Here is a 21307-nt window from a genome sequence, read left to right as displayed (position 1 = left end):
TGATACCCCTCTAAGAACTACTGCCTTTGCTTACAGGGAAAGTTACTACCCTACTAGAGCAACTAGTTACTACTAGAGGAAAAAGGGTTTGGTTTGCAACAGAAGGAGTGTGCACTTTGAGATTAGTCATCCTGTCCAAGTCCCTGGGCAAATGCTGCAGAGACAACAGTTGGACCTGCAGGACCGGCTAGAGACATGGAGATAAGGCTATCTGAGCTCTCTGCTGTTCTCTTCCACTTGTTTTGTTGTAGGAACACCAAAGCGCCATTTTAGGACCAGTTCTCAAAAGATGCTGAATGCTGACAGCTGCTACTGTACTTCAGGCTTGTAAGCTCCCGTATCATATCATCCACCCACAGAGCTTAAATTGACTTTAACACTTCAGTGCTGCAGGACTTGGAAAGACTGGAAGGTCCCAGTGACATCTTTGTAACTATAGTGCATACTAGAAGCTGTTTTTAACTCTGGGAGATGCCTGGGTAACAATCCAGTCCGGCAGGCTGTTCCTCCTTTTTACAACTTACATGCAAGAGCAGAAAAACAAACAACTTCACATCTCAGTTTATGCTCATGTTAAATTGCTAATAATAGCAAGGCACAGAATTTTGTTCTCTTTCTCAATGTAACTCCTCTTAGCAAATTCTAAAATAACCAAGTGTGAAGATTCAAAACATTTTGGATATCATACAAATTAAAGCATTTGAGAGAAAGAAGGCCCAAAAGGAAAGTTAAGACCACCGTCTGTACTACTTCACAGCTTCAGCAGGCTCTGACGGAACATTTTTTTCAGATAAAGAAGAGATCCCAGCAGTGCTAGCCACTGGTGATAATAAAAGTGAAGAGAAAAAGGGTCCATTATAGGCATAGCTCACTTACTGAGTGAAGATGAGGAAAAGCCTGCAAAAGAGCTTGCTGTAATGTAATCAGCAATCTGCTGTAACGCAAGCAGTCCGGTTGGGTTATTGCCCTTCTTCATCTGTTCTTGAATAAGGCATTCCAGATCTTCTCTAAAAGCCTGTGGAAACATTTGACAATCATCAAGGAAACCTGGATTTGATAGAAGAAAGATTATTATAGGTGGGGCTGGTAGATTTGCCTGTTATTAATGTTACATGACACTTCCCCTTAGACCTTGTTTTTAGCTGCTTATAACCTCACCAGACTTCCACCATCTGATCTAAGCTTTGTATCCTAAGTACTGGCAATTTGGGGAGCTGAGGGGGAAGGCTTTTGGTCACAGAGGGTTAACTATTTCCTAGAAGAACACAAGGTAAAATATATTTTTGTAAACACTAACAACAGTGTTTGTATCAACAATTAAAGCACACTCCATGTTTTGGAAGAGATAGTTGAAATCTGACCAGGATATGTTGCTTTTAGTGCTGGATATTTTTTCTTTTAAATTCAGTAATCCTTCTGAAAATCCATCCAAATTTGATAAAGTTATAAACAAATGGAAAACTGGAGTTCATCCACGCTGAAGTAGTACCGCAGACACGCAAAAACTAGAAGGAATGTCAGGAGGTCACTTCCTATTTCTTTCCTTCTCCTCAAGGGAAAAGCCCTTCCCCTCTTTTCCCAGTATAAAATATCCACAACCCCAACAAGATAAACTCATGCAGAATACATTATGAAGCAGTTTGCACAGTATCAGATTTAATATACTTAACACTGTGGACAAAGCCTGTTCTTTCCAGAAGGCAGACGAACCACTACTCCTAACAAACGCCTGTTTTAGGACTACTTCAGCCTTGACATTTCTAGATGAAATAAATTCAGCTCTTTCAAACTTTCCTTACGGGTTATATTTTCTAACCCTCTCATTATTTTCTGGCAGCATCCTCGAGCTTTTGTCTGAACACGCAGCACACAGGGCTGCACACACCACCAGCTAGGTGTATGGCGAATGCTCTTGCTGGTTCATTCCAGAGAGACATTTGGTGTCTGTACAACGCAGCTGACTCCTATTATAACTCCAGGCTATTCCCTTTATGTAATTGCTCCTTTCAGTTTGCCTGCCTTGGTAGAGTATTTAGTCTCAATTAAAAAGGAAAACAGTTCTGTAAGGCAAACACAATTCCTTCACTGAATTTTAATTCATTCCTCCAAAACACCCAACTTGGTTGGGAAAGATCCAGTTTCATAACACGCTCTTGTATACTCAGAACTGCTGATGAACAGGGTGCTGCTGCCAGACCCCCAGAACATCTGCAGGACTCTGCCTGATACGGCCTCTCAGCTGGGCATCCACAACTACATTTAATTTTCAAGCACAGCCACCTGTGCTCTTTTTCTCCAAGTAATTTTGTCAGGATCACGTGTACCTGAGACTTACCAGTTCTTCACAAAAAAAGCCTCTAAGGATCTGTGTGGACTGACTACTCAGTGATCTGCTGCACAGATCTCTCAGAGCAAACCAAATGCACGCGGCATGCCCACAGAAGAGCTCACCAGCTCCCTGCTAGCCTGAAGATACATGGGCAAAGCCAGATTTTTGCGAGCACAATCCCTGGCCCTAACATGGCTGCAAAGCCCACAGCACCAGAGGCCAGGCTCTCAGTGATGTTTCTCTGCCTGCCTTGCACACAGCCTGTCATTCTACCACAGCTGCTTTGTCCCTTTGCCTCACATAGCACATGGTGGCAAGCCCTCACTAGAGAAGAAATTCAGTGTTTTTTCCCTCATCACAGCTCAGCACGTGGCCCCCTGCCTTTTCAGCATGCTGTTCAGACCCTGTTGCGATAACAATTATTACTTATCTGACAAGATTTTCTCTGGGGCAGATAAGTACTGTAAATCCAAATGCTTCTGAAGCACTGACTTCCTAATCCCCCAAACACGCCTTTAAGGTGAAGCAGGGCGCTATCACCGTTTTCACAGAACAGCAATGAGGCAGAGGTCAGACGGTTCCACTAATTTGGGACATTCATTTTGAGATGCCCAGGGACTGATCTGCAGAGCACTCAGCAGCAAGTAGCTTTTTACATACTCCAAGCCCAATTTCCTCTGAAAATCCAAGTGCAGCTCTGAGTGTTTAATGCACACTGCTGTATATCAGGGGAACAAGTTGGAAATACAAACTCCAAAACTGCAAGGCCAGGAAGCAGGAGAGTCAGCATCGCTTGTGACAACCTGGAGGAGATGCTGAGGCAGGTCGGGACCAGGCCCTGAGCACTTCTGTCACTGCAACCAGGTGAAATTCAGACATGAATGATCTATGCAACTTTGTATAAGACATAGGGATGTATCACATAGCTAGAAGAAAGGATTTTGGTGATCAAATAGCTCACAACTGCATAGAGAAAGGAGCTGAGGACCAATCTTTATGCTTTACCAACCTTATTGAAAGCACAAGAAGTGTCAAATAGCAGAGGTGCTTCCTATCCCTTTGCACATCATATTCCTGATGTTACTGAAAGCTTTAAAACAACAAAGAAAATACCTCACAAAATAAACCAGCAAGAGATTTTGTGGCAGTTCACCTCATGTTCTGCCTAAGCTTCGCAACACAACTGCTGCCCTGCCATAACAGACTTCCCAGAACCAGCTGTTTTCTCCTAATGGTTCATAATGTGGCTACAGCTTTATGGCATTTTCTCCTCCTGTTACTGTGATCTATTAAGATAGCAGAGACAACGACTGGCCCATATATTTCACCCACAAGTAATACTAAGCCTCATTTTCAGGCCCTGCCATTCCAAGACATGCAATTACTCCTCAAATGTTCCTGAAAGAGGCCCCTGCACAAAAGCTCAGCCACTTCACACTCGGGAAGGCTGAAATACTCTTCTACTCTTGTTTATAATCTGTATATAAGGAAATTGCACATTTGTAGTCTCATGGGGGCCATGGAGAAGACAGAATTCATGAAATTTATGTTAGTATTTGCTTGGGAGGAGATGGGGAAAAACAGTTATCTGTGTTATATTAAATCACTCTCAATTCAACAAGGACTATAGAAAGGATCTGCAAAAACATTCACAGTAAATTCCTATTAGTCATACCCAGACTTTTTTTTTCCCCCCAACTTGTATGAGAAATATTACTGCTATTGCAGAAAAAAAAAAAGATAATGTATTTTGGACAGCTTTTGATGGAACAATTTTATTTTATATTGTATTTTTATTCTTTTGCTTTCTGATCATGCTATTTTCATTCTCCTGCTCTCAGTTTTGTACTTCAGTGCTAACAGGAGTATATTTTACACGCTAACACTACTACAAATAAGGATTTATAGTTTAATAAAGTCGCTCATAACACAACAAACTTTCCTTAGAAGTAATTTCAGAAATACCAGACAACAGGTAAAACCCTGGGCAAGTAGCAAACACGGTGGTTTGGGATGAACAAAGCAGGTGTGGGTATGTTGAAATACAAATAAAATTTGGTATGCCATTTATCTACATGCCAGTGCACAGTGACATTATCTAGTAGACAGCAGCCTTCAGTGTCACGCTCGTGACTCACACGCATTCCTCCACGCATATTTAGGCATGTTTCCCTACCTTCCAGTCACGCCTACAGACCCGTAGTACTCCCCTCTGCTGTGTTTAGGCTTCTTCCCACTTCCACGTGCTCCGCTGCATGCCCGTAGGTGATCACCCACCGTGCTGACACAGCCTTCCTCTGCTCCTGACAGGCTCACAGGAGGGGCATCACCGTCTTCTGGAGAACAATTTACCTCAGCTATTCCCCATTAAATGAATGACATTTACTGGTGCTTTCATTTGCTGTAAATCAGGGCTCTGATTTTGGGATCCAACCCATTCAGTACCAATAATCTGCTTCTGAAAATCCATCGGCAGCCCCAGCAGCTTGGTTTGCTGCAGTTCACAGGGCTGTAACACTGGCACTGCACTGCTGCTGTGCCCACAAGAGGCATCCTACAGGGGGTGTCTTCCAAAGGGAGACAAAAAGCTCTTCTCCAACACAAAGCAGCAATTTTTCAAGTGGAAAGGTCGCTAGTAATTTCAGATGTAGTACTTGACAAGAAAATGCTGACACAGGAAAAAAACGTACTGCCAGATGAATGACAAATTTATGTTATTCAGCTGTATGCTCAGCAGCACTCAGTAAGGAGAAAGGTTCAGCTCTGGGATTCAGATCTTTTCAGTGCTGGAGCAGTACTCTGAGCATCCCGATGACAGTTTGCACAGAAAACAGCCCCCGGTATCAAAGCTGGGTCCAGGACAGCCGCTGGAAAGGAGGCAAAGCCACTCTTCAGACAAGGTGCAGGGCCAGCAGCAGGGTGATTAGAGTTGTTAATCACCTGGCACTGGACAACCTCCCCATCTGACCCGGGCAAGCCACCGGCTGCAAGCCCAACTTCTACGAGTACCAGCTGAGGTTGTTCTCAAAGCCACGGTACCTGGATGACCAGAGAGCACCCCAGCTCAGAGCACGGTACCATCTTTTAAATGCACATCACAAACTCAAGCAGCTTAGATGCAAAAGTCTTTTAGCCTACACCTGCAAGGGCTCTCTGAAACTCAGCAGCAAAGTTGCAGGCTTTGGTTCTGACTCATTCACCTCCATTTAGCTCACGTATGAGCTGACAGTGTAAATTGGGGCTTTTAAGAATCAAAGCAACTGGTTGACAGCTGGTATTTTTCAGTCAACAGAAGCAGACAACTAGAAAAACTAGCTTGCTAGAATAACCTATAGCCCCGCTGTTCTCTGCTAGATATTTTTTTTACTAGAAAAATTCTGTTAATCTCTTCATCTTGGCAGACAGAATCACAGAATCACAGAATTTTCTAGGTTGGAAGAGACCTCAAGATCATCGAGTCCAACCTCTGACCTAAAACTAACAGTCCCCACTAAACCATATCCCTAAGCTCTACATCTAAACGTCTTTTGAAGACTTCCAGGGATGTTGACTCCACCACCTCCCTGGGCAGCCCGTTCCAATGCCTCACAACCCTTTCAGTAAAGAAATTCTTCCTAACATCTAACCTAAAACTCCCCTGGCGTAAAAGACAGCTCTCAGGATGTCATGAAGCATGCAGGCTCATAAGTATTTAGGCTTATACTATAAGTAGTATCTTTCTATGTCATTTCTTGTTTGTTTACCATTGATTTAAGGATGTATATGATGAGACTTATCTGCTCAACAGAAATAGAAACAAAATGAAGAGAAAAAGAATTCCCCTGTGGACAGAGAAATGGCTCACATGCAGGTTACCTGCAAATACCCCACACCACAGCAAACTACAAAGAGGAAAAAGCACATGTTCCTATCAGGGCTAATAAGAGCAAGGTCCCAACTGTTCGGTACCTCAGCCTACATGAAAAGAGCTAGAAAAGATTTGTGAGATTCCTACACTGAGTAACAGCACTATTAGCCTAAAAGCTGCAGAAAGATTCAAGACATCCCTTTAGCCTCTTTTGCCCATTTCTGATCAAAGCATTTAAATATATATTTTAACAGGGTATAATTCAACTTATCTATCTATAAACGCACCCACAGTCTCTAAGCCAAATCACTACAATTAACAAAAAATTTTAAAACTTAACTGGTGTTTTATGTTCCGGAGAGCACGGACACCCTACCTGCCTCTGGTGCTCGATTGCAGCACCCAGGGAGGAAAAGCTTCACCGAGAGCAGCTGGCGAAAGCAGCTCTGCACCAGGCTGCCTCCAGCCCGCCGCGCAGATACAAACAACCCGTGCCCGAGTGGGGAAGGGTGGAGCCGGCCGCAAAAAACCGCCACTGAGTAAAGGCTTGCAAGGAGGAGATAAGAGCAACAAGTGTTTGTGAACTCTAGGAGGGAAAAAAAAAAGTAAGAGAGGCTTTGGTGTTAATGCAGAAAGAAACAGGCTTATTAATAAGTGTGGGGAACTGGATACAGCTGCGATGATCTCTTTACTTGTAAGGAAGTGTGTGGGTATCTGGACTGGCCTGAGCGACCCCAAGGACAAGAAGAGACCTGCAGCTGACTCAGTGTGGGCTGTTTTTTCCTGCTCCATGCCAGCCGGGGCCGTGCTCCCAAAGAAACACCTGCAGGAGGGGTACAAAGGTACCCCAGGACCAGAGCACAGCGCAGGGTGCATCCTGCAGCCAGCAGACACTGCTCTCCACGAGTTCCCAGGTGCTGTTAGGAACTCGTGCTAAAGCACAGGATTATTTAACAACTTGTCTCCAGGAAGAAAATGTCAAAAAAAAAAAAAAAAAAGACTTAAAAGTGAGCACAGCTAAGAGCTCACAGGTCCTTTTAATTGTCACTCATTACCTGTGCTGCACTGGCAACCCCTCTTCCTGCTCGCTCACCAGACTGACTTGATGCCTTACAGCAGGATCTGCACCACGGCCCCCCCCTCAGACAACAAAAACCCAAACCCACGCAGCTCAACAACAGGAAGATTAGAAATAAAAATACATGTTTATTGATTCAATCCGGAAAACATCGGCACTTTTATCTAACGAAAGCCTGAGTGCAAACTAAATGGAAAGCAGCAACATGGGAGTAAGAGAGGAGTCAAAGGTAACTTTCATTTCTAACATAACAGAGCAGAATAGCACATATTAAAAAAAAAAAAAAGTTTAAATAAGAGGAGGGTAGGGGAAACGTCCACACCTCCCCAGCAGAAAGCCACAAAGATGTCAGAGACGCCCAAAACCAGATGAGGGAGCTGCAGAACGAGAAGCTGGTGCAGCCAGGGGCCCCAAGGCACGGGTGAGGTGGGCAGCCCTCCTGAAGGACCCACAGGGCTTCTGAATTTATGGGGAAGGAGCAGTGTAAGCTGAAACACACAAGCAACTGAATGGACTTTGGTATTTAAAAAAAAATAAACTGCCTCAAAAGGGAGCGGTGTTGTGAAAACACTGGATGTTCATCCGATACAGAGCAAAGCAAGCCAGACAAATGGAAAACCTGGGGGGAAAAGTAAATACACAAAACTATCCTTCATCTCTGAACTGATGGTTTGGAAAAAAAAACAAAAACATAGCCAGAAAAAAATGGAGTGTGGGTTTATTTGCTTGTTTACAAGGAGAAAAGTCTGCCCATGTCCTGCATGCTACGGCAGCCACCAAGCGGGACCGGGTTGGGCAGGACCAGCCAGGGCAGGCACATGTAGAGGCAGGAAGGACAGACAAGGGACAGAAGGACATTTAACCTAACCGTAAGGAAACCGATTCTGTGTTGCAGACGGGCACAAGTGAATTACTGCTGTTATGCAACAGCGGCACTGAAGCAGCATCGCCCTGCGGGGCCGCAGGGGCCTGATAAGCGCTCCCAGCCAGCACAGAAATAAAGCGAAGCGTGATGAGATCCCGCAAGCAAGCTGCTTCTCAGCCTCAAACCAAACATGTTTCATCGGCAAAGATGGCCAGGGCATGCTCAGTACACCTTGATGAGCCACCAGAAACGTTCCTGGGTAAGCTCAAAACATAAACCTGGCATTTAAATGCCAGTAGCCAGGCATTTGTTTGTTTCAACCATTCAGCTCGTTGCCTCATACATAAATTTAACTACTTTTTCCTTTCATAGTGAAATTATGAAATAGATCTAATTCTATTTTGTATATATGCCAAGTAAATTTACGCACCCTCTTCCATTTCCACCCTGACCCTACTCAGCAGGCAGGCAGCTGCTGTGCCCCACAGGCTCCCACAACACAATAATGAAGTGACCACTCCGTCTCCATACAGGATAGCTGGGCAATCATGGCTTTTCATGCCTTTTCTTTTTTTAATAATAATAAAAAAAAGTGTTTTTGAAGCTTTCAGTTGCCATGGCAAGGGCACCAGCAAAATGCCAGAAAGAAAGGAAGGCCAGGAGCACTTGCATACCACATCTTAAATTAGGGTTTTGATGATATAGCAGATAGACGTTTACTCATTGAAAGTAGTTATTCTGTATAAGCAGAATATGATTGTTTAGCATGTAAAATAATAAAAATGGGGTTTAGTTTTGGAGTTAACCATGAAAATTGAAAAAAAAAAAAGAAAAAGCTTTTCCTATTTATTACAGGTAAAGTATCTCAGACACAATGTAAAGCAATGAAATTAGTCACCTGCAAAAATGTATCTTTCCTTTAAAAGTAAGCCCAGTACCCAGACCTTCTGAACTTGCAGACATTACTGAACCAAACCTAAATGCTCTTCTATTAAAACCACGGCCAGTGATACTTCCAGATGCTATCAGGCTGGACATGGCTAACCTGACTGAACGTACTTTCTTTCCACCAGACAGACACAGAACAACACATGTGGGTCCCATCAGATTGTGCAGGCCTTCAGACGCACATGGGTTACACGCAGCATCAGGCAAATGCCTGAGAAATCACTGATAATGTCAGGAGATTCTTTGTGGGCAGCGTTGCAAAACTCCTATGATTTGTTTAAGAGTTATTACAAACAGGCTCCAAGACATTAGCAAACATCAGAGGTAATGAGAATAGCTTTTCGGTAGCCTTTAAATTATTTAATTTAGGAAAGGGAAATTGCACATCAGAGAGGAGCAGTCAGACTGCACATCAATATGTGCATCAAATGGCACATCAGAGAGATGCAGCAGTTTGATGTCTGAGGGTGTCTGGTCAGGGCTGTAGCCATTACAATAACACACACTGCTCAAAATATACGGTGGTTCCTGAAATATATTCTCTAATTTATTTTCTTGCTGAGGGATGTAGATTTTCTTACTGGGAACAAAGAAAAAGGCTTGTTAATTCAATATATGAGTACCAAAGCTTCCTCCTGTGTGGCAGTGCTTAACCCTTTAGGTTTATACCGTAATTCTTTGTTTGGAGAAAGTATGTCTTCACTCAAGCTCACCTCAAGTCCATACGTGCTCATATATTTTTAGAAAAGAAAGGCATTATCCTTGCTATGTACACTCCAGTTACTGATACTTGCCAGGAGATGAGTCAAGGACTATTTCTCCGATCTGAGTGCATACATCAACATGTAAGACCAGGAGAAGATTTACCAGTGAGCAGACTCTTCGTGAAACTGTGTCTGATAAACTCTTCCTCCTCTTCCAAAACACCTTCAAACCAATTCCTACTCGTCAACTGGAGTAAACCAGAGGAGCAACGAAGCCTTATGCAATACTCTAATACTCTGTAATTCTGTAGCTGTACAACAAAAGCATGCTCAATGCAATCCTGGACCTGTGTTAGGCAGACAAGTAAGAAGACAAATGCTTTCTGGTACTTTTGTGAAAAATACTGCATTTATGAGGAAACAAGATGATAATTTTCAGTCCTGACTCTCAAGAACATTGTGTCACATTGCAGCCAGACTCTGGAAGAAATAATGCAGTTTCTATCTCCAAAGCAGTTATGAAATTCACTTGATGGATGTTCAGTCACAGATGTTGTATTACAAATGCTTTTATTTCCTCACAAGAGAAACCCTAGCAGCATTCTTTCAAGCTTTCTATTTCGAGAAGAGACGACAGGAGGAGACATGGCGAGAAGGAAGCTGGTAGCTCAGGCACCTTCTCTCTGTGCCTGCTCACACACTCGGCTCCATGTCCCCATCTTCTCCCTGCCAGATGCCAACAGCCACCCAGCCAGCAGGCCCCTGGCTTATTTGGACAACTGTTCCCTTGCAAAACAAAAATTTGCAACTTATTGGCAGCTCCAAGCAGTCACTTCCCAAAAGCGCTGGGCTCAGCTTCTCCTGCAGCAGGACACCAACAACCGCCTGGTGGCTCTTCGTCCTCTAGCCGTCTGCTAAAACAGTTACCTAGACTCAGAGGTAGCACCTCCTCATCCCTTCCTAAAACCTGCATGATGACACTTCACCTCTTTAAAAAAAACAGAGACTGCAGCAAAGAGACATTTATTACACTTGGCAGATGCAGCAAATGGTCCCCCTGAATGCTAAGCAAATAGTTACGCCCAGCAGACTCAAAGCTTCTGTCGGAAGAACCCAGGAATGCCACAAACACAAGCCCAAACAAGACCTCTGTAACTTATTTTTACCCTGCCCTTTCTAAACAGGCTGAGGATCTATCTAGTCTTTGCTGTGAGTCCTGGCTACTTTTAATGGGAGTATTTTAACAGGAAGGAGCAGGCTGGTCACATTTTACAATTGAGTGTTTAACATAATTTTATCGTGATTAAAGCATTATGCAATACCTCCTTGGAGTATTTTCTTTATAATAAAGGGGCTGGCTGCAGAACTAAACTTGCACAAATGGACTCAAAAGCAATAAATTCCTTAGTCAACAGGTTCACATTATACCCAGAGCAACGCACAGATCCAAGAGGCACTCCACGACAACACTTTAGCAAACAATCCTGTTATTCATGGATGACTATAATAGGGTGATTACTAACAGCTGTTTGCAATCTCATTACATATGGAAAAGCTTCAGGAAAATGACACAAGAAACACCCCAACTTACAGAGGAACTGAGCAGGGAAGGATCCGTGAAGCAGCTTAACCCCACTGCGCCCTGCTGTCTGCATCACTCACCTTACGCCCCCACCCTCGCACAGCTCTTACTCCCCGTGGCTTCAAAACACCAGTATTACTTTCTAATGCATTCATCAGCTTAAATCCACACCATGCATAAATTACAATATGAATTAAAACTAATCTGAGGGTGGTTCAATAGATTTAAGTGTTACGTGCAGTCTACACAAGTACTGAACTTAGACAACCACTAGAGATGTGCTAATACGACTACCTATGGGTACAATCGCCCCCAAGTACACGAGAAGAATGCACAGTCTAGCATTTAAACGACTGTAGCCTGCATTAAAAACGTTAATTAAAGCATTCCTGATGCAAATGATAGGTTCACACTCCAAACCAGGAAGCAGAACTCCTAGCAATGCAGTAATTTGTTCCTATTTCACCGGTGACTCCTTTACTCTCTTCCCCGAGCCTAAGTTTTTAATTAAGTACCCTGCAGCCAACCAGATCTTTTTGTAATGCTGTAATGAAGCATAAAACCATAAAAGCATCAGGAGGAAAAAAAAAAAACAAAAACCAACTCACAATAAAGACTGTTTGTTCACAGACAAAAAGCAATGCAAACAAAACGTTGGATAATCTGCTTCATGGCTCTTCTTATAAGACAGTCCAGAGTTATTCTAGCTAACTGTGACATAATTTTATTTATTTTAAGTCTCAGCAAATTAATGAGAAATCTGAGAAAAGAACCTTTTTTAGTTCTCAGCCCCCTCCCAAATCCTACTCACAGGGCTCTGCAGTATCTGAGTGACCCTCTTCCTCTGCTCCATCATGTTGAAGTCCTGCCTCAGGTCCGGAGACATGTTTCTCTCCCGGATATACTCCGGGTCGTTTTCATTGATGCGGTCGAAGTACCTCTCCTTGTGAGGCATCGTGGCAGGGGGAGGAGTAGTGATCACCACCTGACTGGCATCCGTACTCATGCTTCAGCTCTGCAGATGATGGCCTTCACCTGGAAAAAAGTGAGAAAGGGGGAAGAGTGGTTAGCAATTAAATGGAAAACTTTGAATGCAACTTCCAGGTTTGCACACAAATAACTGTTCCCTTCAACTCTACAGAATGATGTCTAATATGAGAGTGAAACAAGTGAATAATTACCATAATTAGGAAGTTAAGGAAAAACTGTAGAAAAGTGTTTAAAAACCATTAATGAGACCTCTGGTACTTTGTAACCATCTCTATTCAAGTTCAAATAAAAACCACAGCAGAACAATATTACAAATAATGAAATCCAAAATACACACTATATATTTTATGACAACATTTCCTGTCTCATTTTACATCACATTCATCACCCCCCAACATGTTTTTTTATTGTATTTCTCCTTCCTGACGCATTGAACTTCAACAGAACACATCCAGAAGACGGGGCCTCTGCTTAACATCGGCTCAGAGCTCACCTCCCAGCTCCAACGAAGGCATCCCTTAATTACAGCATTTCCAAAGCATCCCATAGCTTCACTTTAGAGAAATGCTGTTGGCCCATTCGCAGCCTGCTAGCAGATCTCTGCCAGTGCCTGTGCTAGGAGTTCATGCTCAAAGAGAGCAAACCAGCAGAAAAGGGTGGCACTGGACTGCGGCTTCAGCTGCTGCAGACATCAGGGCTTTAGCTCGTCTCCTCTGCATGCAATTGTAAGCAAGGATTCTCACCAAAGCTCATTACATTAGGAACGAAAAAACAACTTTCATGTCTTGCACTTAAAACATCATTAAAAAAAACTGATAAGCATTTGTAAACACAAACAGAAGCGGATCAAAAGCAGAAAATCTGACGCCTGCATTTTCATACACAGAATTGGGCTCAGAAACATGCTGAGGACACCATTCCTCAAACAGGCACCAAGAGGAAGGTTTTCTCAGGTTTGAAGAACAAAGAGAAGCAAGATTTGTAGGAAGAGATACTATGAAAATACATTTTAGCATGCAAATACCTACATTCAGTCACGTACTTAACATAAGAATATTTGCATGCAAACATCTTTAGTATATAAAAAATGCACAGAACAGCCAAATGTGAAGGAACATCGCTTGGGAAGCAGCAGTAAGCAATGTGCTTCAACATGATACTTTTAGAGGCTGAAAAGATCCCTCTTTTGGGTCACTGTGACTACTTTTTGTAGCTCTATGGGCATCAAACCAATGTGCGGATCTGAGCTGTGCAGCTAAAACCTCCCACCTTTTCCAGATGAGATGCTTGGGGAGAGTCCCCATAAAGCCCCTTTGGCAGCCTCAGCCCTCATCCTGCCTGTGAGGAGCCCCAGAAACGGGCTGGCAGGAGGATGTGGGTTTCTCTTCAGCCAGTTTCCCACCGTGGCGCCCAGCAGGCTCTGCTGGCACGCTGCACAGGGCAGTGCAAGCATGAAAGGCTTGAGGCACTGCTGCACTGCCCCAAAATGTGAAACCCTGGCTAGACAGCACCTACAGAGCAAGGAACACACTCGCAGATAAGGCACAGCAAAACCACATCCCCCATTTTCTCATATATTACAGGCTATCACTAAATTACAACGCTATCTAGCTTCACACCCAGCTTTCAGGAGGGTGCCAGGCCTGCTGGATGAACACAGTGTCTCCTGGGACGTATAATCCACATCCTGGACACAAGCTCCACAAACTTGGATGGTTTCTTTATGGAGGCTGTGTTGCACTGGCTGCTCTGCCATGGCTGAGCTCACTCAGTGCTTGCTGGCTGAAGTCTGCCACGCACGGCTGGCTGGGGGATGCTGAGAAGGCGAGGAGACACTGCTTGCTTCAAGGAAGTGGGGATTTGGGAAGGGGGAAAAATTCAGTGCATGAATTTCCCACTACAGACTGTAATTAGTTAATGCCTTTTCGTTTAAGTCTTTGCTTAGGGCAATGTGCTACAAGCAGGGGTACAAAAGGAGAGAAGGTTTTGCTAAAGAATGAGCCATTGTCTTTTCCAGCTGAGAGCACTGAAGCAGAAGGACAGACCTCTGGGGACAGCACTTGGGATAGCATCACAGCTCAACCTCCCTCTGTTCAGGTTAGAACAAGGTCAGGAGAGACCCTTGTAAATCTAACAATGGATTATGTTGTTCCTTTCCCCCCACCCCTGAATAATTGTGGGGTTTGAGATAGAAAAAGCAGACCATGATGAGAACACGCAAGCCTACCAGCTCGGTCTCCAAGTGCCACAAGGAGCTCAGGACCAGAGCTGTTCTCCATCGGGGTCAGAACAGACACCCTCAAACACCTGCTGGTAGCCAAAACTGGTGTAGAAATGCAGAAGGTGAGAACCTCGCTCCAGGTGGCAATCACTCACAACTTTTCATTACTTTTCCCTCAGAAGAGCTGCGTTACCCAGTTGTTTTTGCTAAAATGCTCCTGTACCCGGCTAAGCCCGACTCGCAAGCTGCTGCTCAAGTGCCAGCCCACGTGGCTCTGGTTGGGCCAACTGCACGCATGTCTGGGCTTCAAAAATCTTTGATTATTATTATTATGATTATTTTAAATAGGTTTACAGGACACAATTAGTTCAAGCCCGTTACTTTACAATGCTGCCTTACAGTGACAGAAAACCCCATTCATCTGGAAAAAGACACAAATGTGGCTGGCAAGGCTCAAAAGCCACAAAAGAGATTTTCTAATTGCTCTGGACTTCGTTTTTTCCTCTTTCCTGCCAGATTGGTTTGTTACCTCTAGCCATTAAGATTACAACATTAAAGTCCTTGTGCTACAAAAACCTCTATTACTGGACATAATATGGGTATTGGGTCCAGTTGTTCCTACAAGACCTGGTTCAATGCCTGCTCTGTTGGGCCCAGGCTGACTCTTGCATAACCCCTACTGTTCGGCTGGAAAACTTTCAAACAAATCAGCCATTCTTTTATTATTTGTATCTTGCACTGATTTTTTTCTAAAAAGGGGTCATTTGTTAAAACATGTTCTGTTTCTGGGGATCTAAGAACCTCTACCTCCTTCTCAGCACAGGACTGGCAACGACACAGAAGCAAGATAACCCCAGAAAATCCAGAAGTTGAAGTCTATGAGTTGTGATAGAGAATTATCACTCTCCATTCACCACTTTTATTTTCTGTGGCCATTCTTTTACCTAGGAGAAAAGCAGTTTTGCTGTAAGGCTGCTTTGGGCTTCCACCCCTTCCAGTGATGCTTCTGAATTACAGCAAGAGCGAGCTACCACCTTCCTGAGCAGTGATTTTCCCCATGCATGCTGTATTGTTTGTACTGGGGAAATCTGTGGTCACAGAGCCTGAGATGCAGGTGGGAATGAGAAACCTCATGCCCCTGCAGCAACCTGAGGCTAAATCTAGACTGGTTAGATGGGACACATACACAAAGAAATCAAACCTGACCAAGGATCTGATTCTTTCCTGCTGACATGATCTCTCATGCTCAGCTGAGACACACATCTCAGCCCACATTTTGGCCTAACGTGCTAAGCCGTTGTGCCAAATAGACTCAAAGCACGCAGAGGAGCAGTTTTGGCACCTGTGGTTCAGCTCCTCCAATGGGGGGCAAAAGAAACCCTGAAAAGCAAGTCAGCGTGCTCGAGTTTTTTTTATACATGAGTCTCCATCTCCGCTGAAAATAGTTTTAGGAACCTGTAAAACAAAGAAAATTGAAGCCTTTGCTGCAGGGCACTTGCTAACGTCACCCAGCTTCCCCCACTTACTGCCGGACTGACCTCTGACACCACCACAGCAGAAAATCGGCTGCATGCTGCCTCCCTCTGATGCCCTCACACAGCTCACTGCTTTGGCCTCTTTCTTTCTGTGTTTTGTACCTGTAACTGGGTGACACAAAGTAGAGCACAGCACCTTTGTCAGGAGGATGCGCAGCTCTATGAGAAGTTTTATTTAACAAAAGTTTCCATTTAATTGTAATAACTTGGATCCGCGCCTTGTAGGCTGCGAGATGAAGCCCTGATCGTGCCCATCTGACACTTTGTAATGCCTGAGTAACACGCTGTGCTGCTTTTGCTGGAATAACTGTTTTCAATGTCAAATCACAGAAGCAGCTCAAAAATAATAATGAGGTCAGAGAAACACAGAGTACTGAAGGGGAAAAAAAAACACAACAAAAAACCAAGAGCAAGAAAGGAACCAAAGACAAGGAAAAATTCTTGCCAAAGAACACCCCAGAAAGCACTGACTTAATGTATCCTTCACAGCGTACAGAGCACACATTAGAATAAATACCACCATAAGAGAAATTCAGCAATGGAAAAGGGACCAAATGATTAGATCGCCTAGCAACAACTCGTTAACCTACCTTTTATTCTGACTTTTTATGGCGGGTTTCAGCCATCCCCACTTTCTCTAGGCAGTGCAATCCATCTGTTAGAGTTTCCAGCACCGTAAACCAGCAGTGTGTGCACCGCATAATTAGCCACTACGGCTGATTTCGGGTCTGAGCTCTCAAGCTAGACGAGACCGCATCCGAGCACTTTTAAGGAGCACATTGTGTTATTCTGCTCTTGCTATTTCTTGCCTGCTTGCTTTTAAGGAACAGTCTGCTCTTTCTTCCCCCCCTCCGGTATCTTGTCTGCCAGGAGACTTGTTGGAAGCAAGCTGGATGTCTCTTGATCTCGGTTCCAGCCTCCCTGTGAAACAGGCAGGTTCCAGTCTGAATCAAAGACTTGGCTCTCGCCAACGCTGTCGGCTACACAGGCGAGATGGCAGAAGGAAACACGCGTAAGGAATATGAAAGAACGGTTAAGAAGGACAGGAAAATAGGTAGGGGAATATGGACCGAGACTAAGGTCACCGTCGCTATCTTTTAGCATTAGGAATTCAGCTAGCAATCCTCTCCTCTATAAATTTTAGTAGTGATACATTATTGAATAATCACATCTGTTCTAGGACAAGAAAATACTTGGATAACAGCTCAAAACTCATTTATTTTCTCTCTTTTTTTATGTTCTTTTGATCAGGACATCAAATGCCATGAATATCTGTCAATAAGTTGACAGATTACATTTCCTCTTACGTTACAAGCAGCTTGGATTTCATTTATCAGTCTCACTTTACACATTGGTAAGAGGAATACGATGTGCATTCATACACTAGCATCTTCTAAACGTAACTTGTGGAACTGAAAATACTTGTACTAGACTAGGTAGTTAGCATTTCTTCAAAACTAATTGATTTTACTAATATACAGATTTTGTACACAGGCACTCAAGGAAGTCAAACGGCCCAATCACACCCTCACACTGACACAAGGCAGTATTTGCATTAGGGAAAAAAAAAAAGCAGTCACACCTCCCGCCAACCCTCCCAGCCATCCAGTCCTTCTGCCTCTGTCACCTCTTCACCTTCGTGCCAGCTTGTGAAGTGGGATGGGTAGGAGAAACTACTCGTCTGCTGATTTTGTGTTTTGGTTTATTTTTTTCAGTTTGAGCTTTTGTTTTTAAATGGCTGTTACTTTTGGCTGTATCAGCCCCCCGGCCAGCTCACTGCACAGCTACCTACTTTGTTCTTGTGTGGAGCTGGTGACAATACGGGGCTGCCTCACACTGCTCTTGCTAGCACAGGGCAGGCACAGTGATCCGTCATACTGCAGCCCAAACTGGTTACAAACCAACTATGCTAATCCACTGCCATGCACTTAATTTAAGTCTTTCTGCTTTTGAACAGAGTAAGCTAATGAAATAGTCATCATCTCCTTTCAGACACCACATTAGGCAGACTCCGTGGCGGCAGGATATTTTTCCTGAGATGTACGAACCTGAGTGTATGTGAACCCATTTTTTGTTTCTGCACTAAAGCTAAAGCATCATTTTTGCACGCTCATATGGTGCAACACTGAAGTCAACATGAATATGCAAGCAGCTCAACTCATGCTTTGCTCAGTGCAAGCTGGAGCTGAACCACAGCCAGCTTCTCCTCCACTGCTGAAAAGTGAGACGGCATCATGGGCTGCTGATATCCACCCAAAACACGAGGATGGCACCTTCACCCAAGGACGTGACCCTTGGTGGGATGGGGAAGGTCGCCTACTGCGTGCCCACCCATGCCCCAGCAGCAGCACTGCCTCGCCACAGGCTGCACCGCCGTGCTCGCTGTGTTGGCCTGCCAGTATATTGCAGCACAAGCTGGAGTGAGGAAAGAAAAAGAAAAAAAAAAAGCCTAGAATGAGGGTTTGATGCATACAATATGCTCTACCACATGGCCATAAATGCTACTTGCATGTGTTAAGTCTCAGAACTGAACTTTTGTACTTAACCTTGCACATACTACTTTAGTCATACACATTCGGGTATCCTTTCACTGCTGTGCGACAGCTTTTAACGATGGAGAGCCTGTGGGTGAGCTCCTGTTCTGCGTGGCAGGACTACAAAGAGCATCAACAGCCCCAGAGAAGTGTGCTCCCACACTGTGGGGCTTCCCTGCCTCGCTCCATCCGCTTGTTTGCTTGCACCAGCACGGTGCTATGGCTGTGCAGGCAGCAGGAGCACTGAGATTACACCGCTCTTTACACACACATGCACACAAGTTGTGTCCCTAAAATCTCACTTTAAAAGAAGGTCAGTCACCATAGATGCCAAGTCGGTTCGTTGTTTCCCTGTCCCCATACTTGTTCCTTTACAAGCAAATTTTCTTTTGCTATTCCTATTTCTTTTGTAGTTGCTTATTTTTAATAAGTACGCAGTACGCTGCAATTCACCAGACGGAGTTTTAATTTAGAGGTGAGTTACATTTTGCTTGGATGTAAGTCTCATTTGCATATGCAGATACATGCATATATTTAGAAATGACATTGAAGCGCACTTGGAGCGCCTGAGAGCTGCCGCCTCTGCCTGGGTACACAGGGTGACTGATCCTACAAAATGGTGTGGAGTCTGTGCATGAAGGCTATTTCTGAGGCAATTTAAAAAATCACCTCCTGAAACTGAGTAAAAGCACCAGACTGGCTAATAAATTAAACCATTTGTTAAGCTGTAATTAGCTTCTGTACTTACTAGACTTGAAAAGCATGTCAGTCCTACCTCACACCCACTTCTCCTCTGTTTCTCTTCCACCTTCTACACTATAAAGTTCACAAAAAGCACAGTAAAACTGAACTCTGCGACGAGTGCTCAAGTCTGTCTTGGTTTACGTTGTTTTTCTGTGTTAGTATCAAAATTCCCTACACTGATGTAAGGGTTCGCCCAAAAAACACCTGAATACCGAGCTCAAACCACCTGTTTTTATGGCATGGCAAGGTAGCTCTCCTGGAGAGGTGTCCTCACTGCGGCACAGGGAAGGAGACCAGGGGAAAGACCTCTCCCTATAGCAGACGCAAAAATCTGCTCTCACAAAGCACAGCAGCACTGAACAACAAGGATGCAACTGAAGTTAGTTTCTCCTCCCTCTTCTACACGTACGTTTTTCTGCTTGTCCCCACTTCGATCCAACCACCGCTCACAGAAAGCACCCTCCCAGCCCCACTGCCCAAGAGGACTGGGCAAGGACCACAGCAGCAGGGCAGACTTCCAGCCCATTGATTTGCACGCTTTCTAATAACGCGTTTCCTCGTGGCGTTGAGGGTTGCTACAGAGGATCTGCAGGCAGAGGGCCCCCCGCAGAGCTGCAGACAGAGCAGCGATGCCAGCAGCAGCAGTGGTTTCCAGATGGAGACAGAAGCACGAGCCTTCTCCCGATGCCACCTCGGAGCTTACGCATCCCGAAGAATGGACTGCTCATCCCCATTTAATCACTCACATTAACAACGCCCCTACCACAGTAAGTCATAAATAAGATTAGCAAATATTTACATATTACAAAGAATCTCAGTACTTATTAGTTGGGTGTTAAAGCCTTCCTCCCTTTATCCACTCCCAAGGCTAACTAGCACTTCAGAGCACCAGCACGGATACAAGTCAACCTACAGAGCAGAGATCACATTACTGGCGTTTGACCTTCCTTGCCTCAGGGGACAAAAACCCCTCAGAGTAATGTCACAGAGCTTTAACCCCAAGTGTTCATTTCCATTTAATTTTAAAACATAAACGCAGACACAAGACAGAAATACCTATTTTCAATAAGAGTGATTGCTTTGCTTTTTTGGTTTTAAGGATTCTGATGAAACCTTGGCAACACAAGCACTGCAGCACCAAAGCAGTTTCAATTTTTGGTTCTCATGACCTAGCTTATATTCATGCTACAAACTGAACGAGGTTTCGAAAACAACTGTCAGCAAAGGGAAACAAAGTACATCACAGGTGGAAAAAAAAGATTGCATTTTAAAATTGGTACTGCTTTAAAGAAAGGTGGGACTTGGGTAATGAAAAAATGGGCAGTATTTTCCAAAACATTAAAACACAATAAAAAGCTATTTTTTTCTTAAAGACTTATCTCTGCTTATCTACATAATCACTTGTGGTTAAGTTACCTAAAATATTTCACGGGTCAGTAGGCAACAGAGAGCTAAATTAAAAGATTATGTTCTGGTAGTGCTTATCCGTACTAAGCTGTGAAAGTACGCGCACACATAACCCACACATACACAAGTAATGGCTGAAAAACCTCCCTAAATCCTTTGGAAAAGGGAGAACCAGAACCTAGCTTCCTCTACAATTCAAACTAAAAACTTATTTGTGAGAAAAACAAAAACAATCATTTAATTGGAAAAGCTGACTGCAGCCGAAACCTTTCACGTTTTGCAACACCCTTCCCCTCCCTCTCTTGCAACTTCCTCCGGTGACTTTTTTCTGGGGCTTCCTCTGAGCGGCACTGATGCGGGAAGGAAACAATTTCACTCTTCACGCAGACCTACGCAGTGTTACGGATGGAAGAACAAAGTTTGATGCGGATTTTTTTTTTTTTAATCCCAATCTGGAAAGCAGCTTTTGAAGCCATAAGGGCTACTCTGGCAATCTATGAGAGGCCTCCCTGTTGACTGCTGG

The 21307-nt window shown here is 44.0% G+C and overlaps 1 protein-coding gene across 6 annotated transcripts in view; it reads right to left on the bottom strand.

Moving 5' to 3' along the window:
* The window catches only part of ADD3 (adducin 3), a 97752-nt gene that overhangs the window by 13186 nt on the left and 63259 nt on the right, over window positions 1-21307 (bottom strand). For 4 of the 6 annotated variants that reach the window (XM_068688495.1, XM_068688493.1, XM_068688498.1 and 1 more), the window contains 2 exons: window positions 12165-12388; window positions 877-1015 (listed from right to left, as the gene is read on the bottom strand). In XM_068688495.1, the coding sequence (XP_068544596.1) occupies window positions 877-1015; window positions 12165-12359 (334 nt within the window). In that variant the 5' untranslated portion in view covers window positions 12360-12388. Of the gene's footprint in view, window positions 1-876; window positions 1016-6552; window positions 6696-12164; window positions 12389-16689; window positions 16871-21307 lie in introns of those variants that run through there. The other 2 variants (XM_068688497.1, XM_068688499.1) reach the window with 2 other exon arrangements.

The sequence above is a fragment of the Anas acuta genome, chromosome 7 (assembly GCF_963932015.1).
Source record: "Anas acuta chromosome 7, bAnaAcu1.1, whole genome shotgun sequence".
NCBI classification, from domain to species: domain Eukaryota; kingdom Metazoa; phylum Chordata; class Aves; order Anseriformes; family Anatidae; genus Anas; species Anas acuta.
This window is presented reverse-complemented; position numbering and strand designations above follow the sequence as displayed.